This window comes from Urtica dioica, chromosome 7 (genome assembly GCF_054948205.1).
Source record: "Urtica dioica subsp. dioica isolate 48M chromosome 7, U.dioica_male_clone48M_v1_H2, whole genome shotgun sequence".
NCBI lineage: Eukaryota > Viridiplantae > Streptophyta > Magnoliopsida > Rosales > Urticaceae > Urtica > Urtica dioica.
Window position 1 is genome coordinate 43,773,737 of NC_142762.1, and position 12,438 is coordinate 43,786,174.

The 12,438-nt window shown below is 38.5% G+C and overlaps 2 protein-coding genes across 3 annotated transcripts; both read left to right on the top strand.

The window, feature by feature from the left end:
- Positions 1-1,102: 1,102 nt before the first annotated feature.
- LOC149391915 (branched-chain amino acid aminotransferase 1, mitochondrial-like) lies at positions 1,103-5,195 on the top strand. Of its 2 annotated transcripts, none has more exons than XM_089619411.1 (10): positions 1,103-1,355; positions 2,532-2,629; positions 2,718-2,889; positions 3,194-3,370; positions 3,848-3,979; positions 4,061-4,159; positions 4,260-4,376; positions 4,469-4,564; positions 4,668-4,780; positions 4,869-5,195. In XM_089619411.1, exons 1-10 carry the CDS (start codon positions 1,284-1,286, stop codon positions 4,981-4,983), a joined length of 1,191 nt encoding a protein of 396 aa, XP_089475537.1. In that variant the 5' UTR covers positions 1,103-1,283; the 3' UTR covers positions 4,984-5,195. The 2 variants fall into 2 exon arrangements, with proteins under 2 accessions (XP_089475537.1, XP_089475538.1); XM_089619412.1 differs by having other exon boundaries at positions 1,104-1,355; positions 2,544-2,629.
- Positions 5,196-5,336: 141 nt separating this feature from the next.
- Positions 5,337-11,913, top strand: LOC149391916 (uncharacterized). The gene is made up of 4 exons (XM_089619410.1): positions 5,337-5,959; positions 6,060-6,270; positions 6,757-11,624; positions 11,703-11,913. The coding sequence occupies exons 1-3, from the start codon at positions 5,768-5,770 to the stop codon at positions 11,604-11,606; spliced, it is 5,253 nt and encodes a 1,750-aa protein (XP_089475536.1). The 5' UTR covers positions 5,337-5,767; the 3' UTR covers positions 11,607-11,624; positions 11,703-11,913.
- The last annotated feature ends 525 nt before the right edge of the window (positions 11,914-12,438 follow it).

Below are 12,438 nucleotides of genomic sequence, written 5' to 3' on the forward strand. Positions count from 1 at the left end.
TTCAAGCCGCCTATAAGGTACTGCAATATGTCAAGAGCACACCAGGACATGGTCTGTTCTTTCCTTCTGATTCGGCCCTAGAATTGAAGGCCTTCGTTGACTCAGATTGGGCAGGATGTCAAGACACAAGAAGATCTATTTCTGGTTTCTGCGTTTTCCTAGGATCTTCATTAATTTCCTGGAAATCAAAGAAACAATCTACTGTGTCCAGATCATCGGCGGAGGCAGAATATAGGGCAATGGCGAGTGTTAACATGCGAACTAGCTTGGTTGAAGTCCTTGTTGCTTGATTTCAGGATTGATCACAAATTCCCAGCTTTATTGTTTTGTGATAATCAAGCGGCTTTACACATCGCTGCAAATCCAGTTTTTCACGAAAGAACCAAGCATATCGAGATCGATTGCCATATTGTGCGTGAAAGGATTCAGAATGGGTTGATCAAAACTCTTCATGTCAAGTCCGCTCACCAGTTAGCCGACATTTTCACGAAAGCTTTGCATCCAACTCAGTTCAAGACTCTCTTGAGCAAGATGAACGTTCATGATATATTCTCTCCATCTTGAGGGGGAGTATTACGATTAATTCTTATTACTGTATAGTTAAATGTAGGTTTATTAATTAGTTAGCTAAATAAGCTTCTAGAAACCTTGTAATGGAAATATTCCTTTCTCTTGTAATCACCATATTTTCCTTTCTCTTGTAATTAGCATATATACAGTAATGAAGATAAGCCGAAACTATTTTTCTCTTTCATCACCTTCTTCTCTGCATTTTTCTTTTCTCTCCGTAATACAATACTGTCTAAATTTTGTTGTTGTAAAGAATTACAATACTAAACATTTATTATTATTATTATTATTATTAATATCAAACGGTGCTTAGCCCACGTGTAAGGCTAATCTCAGCTAAACATGGACTGAGATTGCCAACTATAATATGAGTCACGCTCACGCTTATCCTCTCACAACCTTTCAGTAAACAAATAAAATTGATTTTTCAAACAACAAAATAAAGGGAAATAAATCAACGATAAGTCCATATTAACATTTGTAGTTTCTACACGGGTAGTTCCGTGCTGAATATTCTTATTCTCTATATATTTTGGCGCTTTGTTCTCGATCTGATCTCAACTCTGCCAACTAAATCGTAATTTTTCTAGTCCTTTCCAATACTCCGACCCTCTTCCATTTACGTTATTTTTTTTTCTCTCTTCTTCGTCGTTACCTAAAAAAAAAGAACTTTCCTTTTCGTCCAAAACAAGAAGAAAGAAGGATCAGCCATTATGATTAGAGCGAGTTTCTGGCGTGGTAATTTGGCTCAATCGTTTAGAGTTGGATCTTCTTCATCATCCAAGGTATAAATTCTTCTCTATTTTCTCTACATCTCAGCCACGAATAAGTTTCGGTTTTTTTTTTTCCACACCAAACCATTTACGTGTTAATTTTTTTGCTGATAAACGCAATCATATTTAGAGTGCATATTATCATATGATTCCTAATTTCCTATCGATATGTATGCAGTGTAATCGGCGTTTCTATGGATTAAAGTGTTCCCAGGATTATTTGAATATTCAAAGAAAGATAAAAAAAACTTCTAGTAAATGCTCCAATTTCCAGGGATATCATTTTCAACTGGATTATAAAAAATAGGCATTTAATGCATTATTTGTAAATAGATATTTTTTTAACGGTTGTGAGGCTTTTGCGCTTTCTTTTCAACCTTAAATTGTCTCTTCTTGCGCTATATGATGTGATCGACAGCTCGTATACATGCATCATACTTTTGTTTTTTGTTTTGTTTTTCCCAGAAATTGGCTTACTGTTGCTTGGAAAAAGAAAATAGTTTTATTAAATGGCAAGGATATAATTTATTCGTAATAAAAAAAATGTTGTTTTTTCATTATATCTTACAAATTTTTCTTTTTGGTTGGTCTCAAAGATGAAAAGTTATTGAGAATGACACTTACGTACCCATCTTTTCAATAAAGAAATTAGACTCACTATCAACGTTAACTTTTTTCTTTTCTAAGTATGCACTGAATTTTCATAAGTAGAAAACGGGCCTCTTTATTTACATTTAGATTTTAAAGTTGTGTGTGCAATATTTCAATTCAATATGTACCATTTCAACTTTCATTAATTATAAATATTTATAATTCAAAAATTAATGTAAAAATATTTTACAATAGGTTTTTACGTTATGAAATACCTAGTTTGTTTGTTTTTTTGTTTTTTGTTTTTTTTTTTTTGAAACTTGTCAAGTATTTTTCTATTTAGGTATGATTGAAGTCGTATTTTTAAAATTTCCCTAGTTTTTCTCTTGGGCCTTTTCATTTAATGGGCTTTCTATTAAAGTTTGGGCCAGGTCCAATATACAAAAGACCGTTGGGCTCCCAATTTGTAAAAAATTAGAGTTTCCCGCTCGTCTCTTCGCGGGAATCAACGCAAACGTTCTAAGCAAGCCTTTCAGACCTAATTTATATGCATTGTATATTATGGATTGTATATACATACGTAAATGACATGTTTAGGGCTTTTTGCAGCTCGGAATCCGGTATTATAACTTAGTTTCATCCAAATCTAGAGCAATATCTTCGTTGCCACAAGCATATGAGGGATCTCCTTTAAGGTATTTACATATGATATGAATTTATTCAAATAAATAATTAGTTATGTTTAAAGATTAAATCGATTGATAGATTTTATATAAATCACAGTGATGACGAGTCCGCGGATATAGATTGGAACAACCTCGGTTTTGGTCTGATGCCAACCGATTACATGTATGATATGAAATGTGTCAAGGAAGGGAGTTTTGAATCTGGACATCTTCGTCGATACGGCAACATTGAGCTCAGTCCTTCCGCGGGAGTTCTAAATTACGGACAGGTAACGCAAATTATCTACCATCCGTAATCAATCGGGAATCGGACATCAATATTATAATTTTGAATGATTTTTTTTATATAATAAAAAATGTTTTTTTTGACACATTTATTACCAAACTTGTCACAAAATACTGGATTTTGTGACAAATTTGTAATAGAAAACATGATTTTGTGACAGGTTTAGTAATAGATGGAAAAAAACAATTTTGGTAGAAAACATCAAATTAGAGTAATATTCATGTCCAATTTCCGTGATTAATCCGGTTCAAATAAATGAGGATTTCACTAGAGAATTGTTGTGACAGGGATTGTTTGAAGGAATGAAAGCTTATAGGAAAAAAGAGGGAGGCCTAATTATGTTCCGTCCCGAAATGAATGCGAAACGAATGAAGATAGGGGCCGATAGAATGTGTATGCCCTCACCTTCTGTGTCTCAATTCGTCGATGCTGTGAAGCAAACCGTCCTCGCCAACAAGCGTTGGGTAATATCCGCTCATCGTTACTATTTTATTTGTTCACGAATCGATGAGAAGGTCTTGATCTCAAGACCAATCACGATGAGCACTTGCAAACAAGTTGCTCAAGAACATAAACTAGGGACATAAAGTTTTTTCCTGGTTCGATCAAATTTTCTACATCTAGATCGAGGAAGCATATTCTTTCGCTATCGCACGTGACAATTAGCATCGCACAAGTGTTTGCAAGAGAATGAAATTCCATTTACATTTTATCTTAATAATTCTCACTCTAATCTTATTGTCACTCTAATCTGATTAATCCTCACTCTAGTTCATATTACAACAATACAAGCGACATACTATAACCTAGCCGTTTGGCTTCAAAGAACCTAGTTCTTTAATAACTTGAATTACACGTCAACACTCCAATGCTTACTTCTTGATCAACTTTTTACATAAATTAATAGTGATTTAATGTAACTATTATTGATTTGTTTATAGGTTCCACCAGCGGGGAAAGGGTCTCTATACGTCAGGCCTCTATTGATCGGAAGCGGTCCCATATTGGGTTTAGCCCCGGCTCCTGAGTATACTTTTCTAGTCTATGCTTCTCCTGTAGGCAACTATTTCAAGGTGTGATTTTATATTTTATTTATATATTTTATTTTTTCAAAATAAATAAATATGAGACTGAAAGGGTAAGTATAATATCAGGAGGGTTTGGCACCATTGAAATTATTTGTGGAGTGCGAATTCGACCGAGCGTCTCCTGGTGGGGCCGGGGGAGTGAAGAGCATATCTAACTACGCCCCGGTTGGTTGCAATAAAATCTAACTTTTTCTTCTATTTTGTTTTTGGCGAAAATTTCTTGCAAATATTTATTTGAAAGAATTAATTGATGTTAATTAATCAGGTGTTAAAAGCGATGGGTAGAGCGAAGAGCAATGGATTTTCGGATGTGATATACTTGGACTCTGTGAACAAAAAATACATAGAGGAAGTATCTTCTTGTAATATCTTCATTGTCAAGGTACATTTATTCATATTAGAATTTTTACAAACGTTATTATTACTTTTGAACTCAACTTATTTTCCGATCAATCCCTTTCTTAATTTTTTTAGGGAAATTTAATTTCTACACCGCCTACAAACGGAACAATATTGGCAGGAGTTACTAGAGCAAGCATTATTGAGATTGCCCGAGACCATGGTTTTGAGGTGATCAATTTTATTCATATTTTGTTTTCGCGTCAATCTTTTTTTTATTAGTACTAAAACAGATCATTATCATAAATTTATAAATTACTCAAATATTATTTAGGTTGAGGAACGTAGTATTCCAGTGGATGAATTAATGGAAGCCGACGAAGTATTTTGCTCCGGAACAGCCGTTGTAGTGGCTCCCGTAGGGTCTGTTACGTATCAGCACAAAAGGTAATTTTTTTCATTGCTAATATATAATGTAAGCATCTTTAATGATCAATATGCCTTCTCTGATAATATATATTTGTGTGATGATCAGAGTTGAATTCAGGACGGGTTCTGATTCGGTGTGTCCGAAACTGTACTCGACTCTCGTGGGGATTCAAACCGGTGTTATTAAAGACACCAAGGGCTGGATTGTTGAGATTGACTGATCTAGTTCTAGTCGTGAATTATTATAATTTAATATTGGGAATTCAGAGTGTATATAAGGGAAAAAAATAAAAATTGTGATTGTTTCTTTTGTTTTGGTTTACGGCCTGGAAAACGACACCAATGTCTATAAACGACAATCGTGTTTCACTGTATTATCCAGATGAAAATAAACGGGCATAATAAAAAGTCACGTCGATGGCAAAATGTGGTATCTTGTTGTTGTCGTTTTCACAAGATTTAAACGACGTTATTTCTGTGTTTTTGTATGTCGTTTGCGGGAAACTTCCTGGGTAGGACGTGGCAAAATTTGGGGAAAGTGCCTTGTTAATCAAGGCATCTGGACATGCGGTTTGAGAAACACGTTAGATAATGCATTCATTACGTGTAATTTGATTTTGCATTCGTATCATAACAGAGCAAGAAAGGATTGAAAATTGACAGCAATACTTGCACCACCAAATGAAAAAGATTAGTGGAATTTACAAATGATCCAAAACGACGAGAACATTTACAATCATGTAATATTTTATAGTTTGGGGGACCGTTTCGAAAATTTATAAAACGATTTGGACCATATTGATAAATACATGTAATATCAACGTCCTTTCAATAGATTTGATGATCTCTGCCCCTGCACTCTTTCTCTCTGATTCACTTTCATCTCATAGAGCTTCTCTTTCTTCATTTCAATCAAATATTAAATATATATATGAACCGCCCAAAAAAAAAAAAAAAAACACAGAGCTAAAAAAGTGAATCAAAGAAAAGAATTAGTCGCTGATTATGGCATTGTCCGTTTCGAACACAGCCACTGAATCAGCAGCTAAGCTGCATGTAGAACAAATCAGGTCTCGAAAGTTCTCAATCGGCAAAAAGGAGTCAAACCCGTTGACCCAAGATCTCCATCACGCCGTCACTAGTCTCTCGGCGGAGCTCTACACCAAAGATATTCACTTTCTCATGGAACTCATTCAGGTTTCGTTTTCTTACAACTTCTTTTCAACTCTTTGAATTCTATCAGTGACTTGAGAGCTTGTTTGAAGTTGGGGGGTTTTTTTTTTTTTGGGTTGCGTAGAATGCTGAAGATAACGATTACGAAGAAAGTGTTGAACCGACTTTGGAGTTTGTGCTGACCAAGGAAGACATAACTGGGACTGGTTCTCCGGCAACGCTGTTGATATTTAACAATGAAGTTGGGTTTCTAAAGAACAACATGGAATCTATTTGCAGTGTTGGTCTTTCCACTAAGAAGGGCAAAAGAAAACAAGGATATATTGGTGAAAAAGGTGAGCTCATATTACTCTCTCTCTCTCTCTCTCTTTTAAATTACTTGTTTGAGAAAGTTGCATGCTTTTAATTCGGTCATTTTTACCTTTAAAGTTCAGTTTTTACATCTGCATGTCATGCTTTTTTCCCCATTCCCAATAGCCATTTTACGAATTGATGTTCAAGCTTTGTAGTAATCAATTTTTTGTGATAAGATGCTATTATTATTCTTTTCGAACTAGTTGAAAAAAAAAAAGTTTCAGAAGTCAAGTAAGATGTTTAGAAAGCTATTGCATTGAAATTTGTTTGCTTCTTAGAAGTTTGGTTTTACTCTTTCATGCCTTGTTTTTGTCACTATATAGATCTCGATCAATTAAATAAGCTTTTCTTTAGTTGAGATTAATGAGAACTTTCTGTCTCATAAATTTGTTCATTTTCATGTAATATCAAGCCGGAGCTAAAAGTTGGGTTATTTTGTAACTGAATATCCCGTCACTATATTGCAGGAATCGGATTCAAGAGTGTATTTCTTGTGAGTCCTCAACCTCACATATTTAGCAATGGATATCGAGTGCGATTCAACGAAGAACCAGACCCACATTGTGGCATTGGATACATTGTGCCTGAATGGGTCTGCGAAAAGCCCCATCTCTCAGATATACGCCGTTTATACGGACCTAACAAAGCGCTTCCAACAACAACTCTCATTCTTCCTTTGAAGCCCGAAAAGGTAGAAGCAGTGAAAGCCCAGTTGTCGGAGCTTCATCCCGAGATTCTCCTATTTTTGTCTCGGGTGAAACGGTTACACGTCAACGGGGACGGCTTTGATTCTCAAGAAAATGTGTCGATAATCTCGATATCCAACGAGACTAACCAGGTGAGCCTGAGCAGCGAAGGAGGGGATTATTCGCGTGTGGTTCAACTATCGGTTGAAGAAAGGAGTTCGGATATCGGTGAGGAGACTTGCGAGTACTTCATGTGGAGGCAGGCTTTTCCGGTGAAACCTGGGAACCGGGTCGGTGCTAGGGCTGACGTGGACGAGTGGGTCGTGACCCTCGCTTTCCCGTTCGGGAAGAGGCTGAAGAGAGGCACTTCTTCGGTCGGGATTTTTGCCTACTTGCCTACCGCGATGGTCACGAATTTCCCGTTTGTGATTCAAGCCGATTTCATACTCACTTCCTCTAGAGAGTCCATTTCGTTGAACAACCCGTGGAACTCGGGGATCATGGAATGTGTCCCTTCGGCGTTTGTGGATGCCTTCACAGATTGCCTGAAAAATGACTCTCTCTTTTCTACAGTGTCCCAAGTGTGCGATTTTTTGCCGGTTCAAGCTTCCCCGTACGCGAAGCTGAACGGTGTTATTAGAGACGGGATCAGAAAGCTGTTGAAAGCAGTCGAAATTGTGCCGTATGAGGTGTTTGATGGTGAGATTTATTTCATCAGGCCTTGCTGGGTTGTGAGAATCTTTCCAGAGTTCCGTGCCATTTTGTCTGAATTCAAGAAGAGTGGAGGTTCCTTGCTTGGATTAGAGACATTAGATGCGATTTCGTACCTCGACCATGATAATCACGGTTCGATTTTGGACTTTTTGGGTGTGAGGTCTTTGAAGAAGAGCCTTGGATGGTACGCACAATGCACACAAGCTTGTAATCTCGTCGATCTAACCCCTTCGCCGATTTACATCGATCTGCTATGTTTCCTCTATCAGAAAGGTCTCACTAAAGATTATTTTCTTGACATTCCGCTTCTCAAGTACACCAACCGGGAAGGAAACACTGAATTGTGCTCTATTTCTAAAATTTCGCAAGGAGAGCTTTCTGTTATGTTTGCTTTGAATGTGGATTTGCATTTGTGGCTCAGTGAGTGCAATGAACAGTTTGGTTGCCCTTCTAACATATATTTTCTGCCTCCCGACATACTAAAATCTCTTCTTGAGCATCGTAAGAGCTACGCTGCTCGCAATTGGCTAATGTTCTCTGCTGGAGTTAGAACATCGACAGCGTCCGATTACTTTCGGGATATTTTCCAATTTGTATCGCAAAAATCAGATCTCACAGTTCTATTTCTGCATTTTGTGTATCAAGCGCACAGCCAAAATTTCATCAATGATGGAGAGTGTTATGAACTCTGTGCCAAGATTCCGGTCGTTGATGGTTCCGGGAGCGTCAAAACTAGCAGAAGTGTAACTCTTGTCTCGAGTAATGGAAGCAACTGGGGCAAATTATTTGGGCCTAGCAATCCGTATCTGGATCAAGATTATGTTGATATCGGGGGTGTTTATGCAAACGGTGGTATTTTTCTTGGCGAAGATACCCCTGACAATGCCGTTCTAGAATTCATTCACAAGTATGGTAAAGCCATGGACTTGCCCGAGCTATCTCCCCCGAATGTGGAGCTACGAATTGCTTCTTCTCGGCTGTCAAAGGAGCAAACTTTTTTGCTGCTGGACTGGATTAGGTTTCTTCGAACCAAGGGCTCGATCATCCCCGAAAAGTTCATTGAAAGCATTAGAAACGGGAAGTGGATGAAGACTAGCACCGGGATAAGTTCTCCGAGTCAGTGCATTCTTCCAGATGAAACTGGGAAAGTTATTTATGATATGTGGAATCATTTTAAGAATGATATCTCTGTAATAGATCTGGGGTTCTATGGATATAGAATAAATATGTATCAAGATGAGCTGATATTCATTGGTGTGTCGATTGGGAAAGATGACGTGCATGAATTGATTACCACCCGGTTTCTCTCCACCGATGCTTCTCAGATCACCAAAGACTGGACATTCTCTCTCTTGGAGTTCATTCGTTTGTCCTGCGAGAGGAAGACAATCGATGAGCAATGGATGCAAGGCATGAAGACGAAGAAATGGTTGAAGACTCGACGAGGCTATAATTCTCCCATGGGTTCCGTTCTCTTATTGGGAAAAGTAAATCAGATTCCCTACGTGAAACTCACAAATCTTCCTATTGTTGATGAAGCGCATTATGGAATGAAATTAGGTTCTTTCTCATCTGAATTATGTCGGCTCGGAGTTGCAATGGATTTGGGTGAGTTGTATAAATTGCTTGAGGAAAAGGCCATGTTTAACACTGATTGCCATACATATGATTGTGGTTTATTGATACTACAATGCATCAGATATTTGGGGTCTACAGAGTCCAGTGGATTAATCGATAGGATCAAGGACCAAGCCTGGTTAAAAACAACTTGTGGATTTAGATGTGCCTCTGAAATTACCCTTCCTAATTCAACACTAGGATCTTTGGTGACAGTTTTAGGAATCCCTGCCATTGATGAGGTCTATTACTTGAATCTCATTACCAGGTATGTTACTGAACTCAAGGCAGTTGGAGTGGCTGTTGATACCGCGAGTATAACCGACATGATTTCTACCAAGTTTAAGTCTCTTTTGCTTTCATCTCAATTGTCTCCTGACGCTGTGCTTTCAATGCTCGGTTCCTTCAAAGAGCTGAGCAAAACTCTGCCCTTGGGTAGTGATGAACTGAGGTGGCTCTCATCTGAAAAATGGTTGAAAACGCGTCACGGTTTCAAAACTCCGACCGAGTCGATCCTTTCTGGTTCAAAGTGGGGAACAATCTCATGCTTCGTTGATCTTCCTCTCATCGATGATGGGTACTATGGCATCGGCTTGTACAAGTTGATGGATGAATTGAAAATGTTGGGTGTCATAACAGATTTCGGAAGTGGCGCCGAACTTGTTCTTAACGGTCTGAATAGCCCGATCGGAGTCGAATTCATCAGCGCCGAAGGCACAATGGTTTTGTTGGAGTGCATGAAGTCTGTGATTCAAAAATCTATTCCGGAAAAGTTTTTGAAGAATATTGCAAAAAGCAGGCTCTTGAAGACTACTAAGCAGAGTTACGATGTTCCCGAAAGATGTGCTCTTTTTGATGCTTCTTGGGAAACAGTTCTGAGTCGTACTGACCTGCCAAGCATCGACGTAAAGTTTTATAATCCTGACATATCTCAATACAAAGAAGAACTGAGAGCTATCGGAGTGAAGATTGAGCCGACGGAGGTCTGTACTCTTATATCGCAATTCCTATTTTCTCAAACGGAGACACCTTTGATCAAAAGGTTGTATAGCTTTCTTCATCGATTCAAGTGGAGACCAGATAAGCTAGACAAAAGTAATTTCCGGGTTTGGATTCCTGACAATAATGGTGGTGGTACTTCGGGAATCTGGGTGAATTCTGACAGATGTGTACTTCACGACTCAGACGATCTATTTGGCTCTCGCTTATTCTCGCTTTTCAGTTATTACGAACAAGAATCACTTCCACTTTTCTCTTCGGCTTTTGGAGTTCGAGAATCTCCATCCATGACGGAGTATTTGGAGCTGTGGAACGAATGGGGCTCAAGCACTACCCACCAAGTCAGTTCCATAGAATGCTACTATTTTTGGGAATTCGTATCGAAGTGTTGGAAGCCTGACACCGAGGAAACTCTGAAGCGTAGTCTAATCAGAGTTTCGGCCACGACAAGCATTGATGAGGGAATCCATTTGGTGAACAAGGAAGACGTTTTCATTCCCGATGACTTGCGCTTGAAGAAACTATTTTCGAACATTCCTGTTCCACTATTTGCGTGGTTCCCAACCCATGGAGGCTCGGGAAATACTCTGGCGCCAAAGTTGAAGGAGATTTACGAGGCTTTGGGCGTGAAAAGGATGTCTGATCTCGTCGATTGCAAGCCAAGGAGTGATTTCCTATCCTCCGCCGGCCATGAAATGAACGTCGTGCCGAGAACCGATCTGATAAAGAAGGGTCTCATCAAACTCATACTGAGTTTTCTTTCCGGTCCTCGATTCAACATGTCGGCAACAGAAAGGCGAAAAATTGTCGCTCCGCTCCTCAGCCTCGTAGTGTACCAGAGTGATACACCCATCGAATTCACGTACAGTCTTGCACGATCTCCAACTTCGAAACTCGAAGTTCAGACCAAGAAGATGGTGTTTTGGGACAAAATCTCCGGGCGGTTGTTTGTCGACAAGTCCGGGTACGAAGATCGGAAGACCGACGTAGAGTTTGGATCGTTTTTCGCACAGGAAATAGCGGATGGAATAGTTCCGGAGGGAATCAGAGGAGGTTCCGAAGTGAAGAGTCTTCGCAAAATCATACACCTGGGTTTCGCCTACGAGTTCAACGGCGTGGACCACTTGCTCGCGTGGGAAAATTTGGAGCTTTTGGCCGAAGATAACGATTTCATCGCCACTGCATTTTCTCCTTCTGGTCTCGGAAGGTCTCGTTTTCGTGTTTATTGTAAGCGTGGCAGTAATTCGCTGGTACTTACTCCTTCATCCCCGCTTAAGAAGCAGTGCAAACCAGAGCTCTGACCCTCTTTAGTTTCAGAGGTATGTCTTTATTTTTGTGCATTTGAAACTGGCTTTTCTTCTGAGTGACTTGAATTTATGTGTTTGTCTGTTCATCAGGGAAATATGGTTGAAGTGCAAAGTATAATATCAAGGCTAAAGAAAGGACGATCTTTTTTTTTTTTTGGGTCCTATACAAGGGATTAAAAGTTATGTAAGTGTATCAGAAATGCATAAGGATTGTCCCTTGCTTTTGAACATTTTCTTTTAACTAGTGGAATGCACTTGAATATTGCCTACTTATATTTACCTGATGCTTTGTAAATACTAAATACACACTAAAGCAAAGTTCTTTGTGCATTAGGGAAAGGGAAGTTTTGAAATGAAGCCTATATGGAGAAGGATGTGTTTGATATTATATGAATTTTGTAAAAATACCTATATCCACCTAAAAATCAAACATGGTAATAAAAATAAATTATAATTTTTTAAAACGGAAAAAAAACACCTTTAGCCTATGAGTCCTAAGAGTGGCCCTGATCAAACTAATCTTGGTGACTTTTTTTTAAGAGTAGGATAATAAGAGAAAGGAACAAACTCGCTACAGCAATGGTCGATAATTTTCTTAAAATAAATCGAAGTTTTTTGTGAGAAAGATGAACCTTAAATTTGCCACAATATATTCAAGCAAATCCCAGTGAAAATCCGGATTTTCACTGGGCGTGCTTGTAAGAGCATTATTCGGGCCTCGGGTAATCTTACCCGCAAGCATCATGAAAAAAATAACCAATAAAAAGAATTCAAAGATATCTTCTTCGGGAATGAAGTAACTCTGAACCATCGCGATGTTGGAATG

What these genes read in the sequence shown, in the direction of transcription:
- LOC149391915 (XM_089619411.1), top strand. Translation starts at nt 1,284, where the DNA reads ATGATTAGAGCGAGTTTCTGGCGTGGTAATTTGGCTCAATCGTTTAGA. An exon ending in CTGTAGGCAACTATTTCAAG is followed by an intron (nt 3,980 to 4,060) that starts GTGTGATTTTAT and finishes GTATAATATCAG; the next exon opens with GAGGGTTTGGCACCATTGAA. An exon ending in GTTACGTATCAGCACAAAAG is followed by an intron (nt 4,781 to 4,868) that starts GTAATTTTTTTC and finishes TGTGATGATCAG; the next exon opens with AGTTGAATTCAGGACGGGTT.
- LOC149391916 (XM_089619410.1), top strand. Translation starts at nt 5,768, where the DNA reads ATGGCATTGTCCGTTTCGAACACAGCCACTGAATCAGCAGCTAAGCTG. An exon ending in TTCTCATGGAACTCATTCAG is followed by an intron (nt 5,960 to 6,059) that starts GTTTCGTTTTCT and finishes TGGGTTGCGTAG; the next exon opens with AATGCTGAAGATAACGATTA. An exon ending in AGGATATATTGGTGAAAAAG is followed by an intron (nt 6,271 to 6,756) that starts GTGAGCTCATAT and finishes ACTATATTGCAG; the next exon opens with GAATCGGATTCAAGAGTGTA.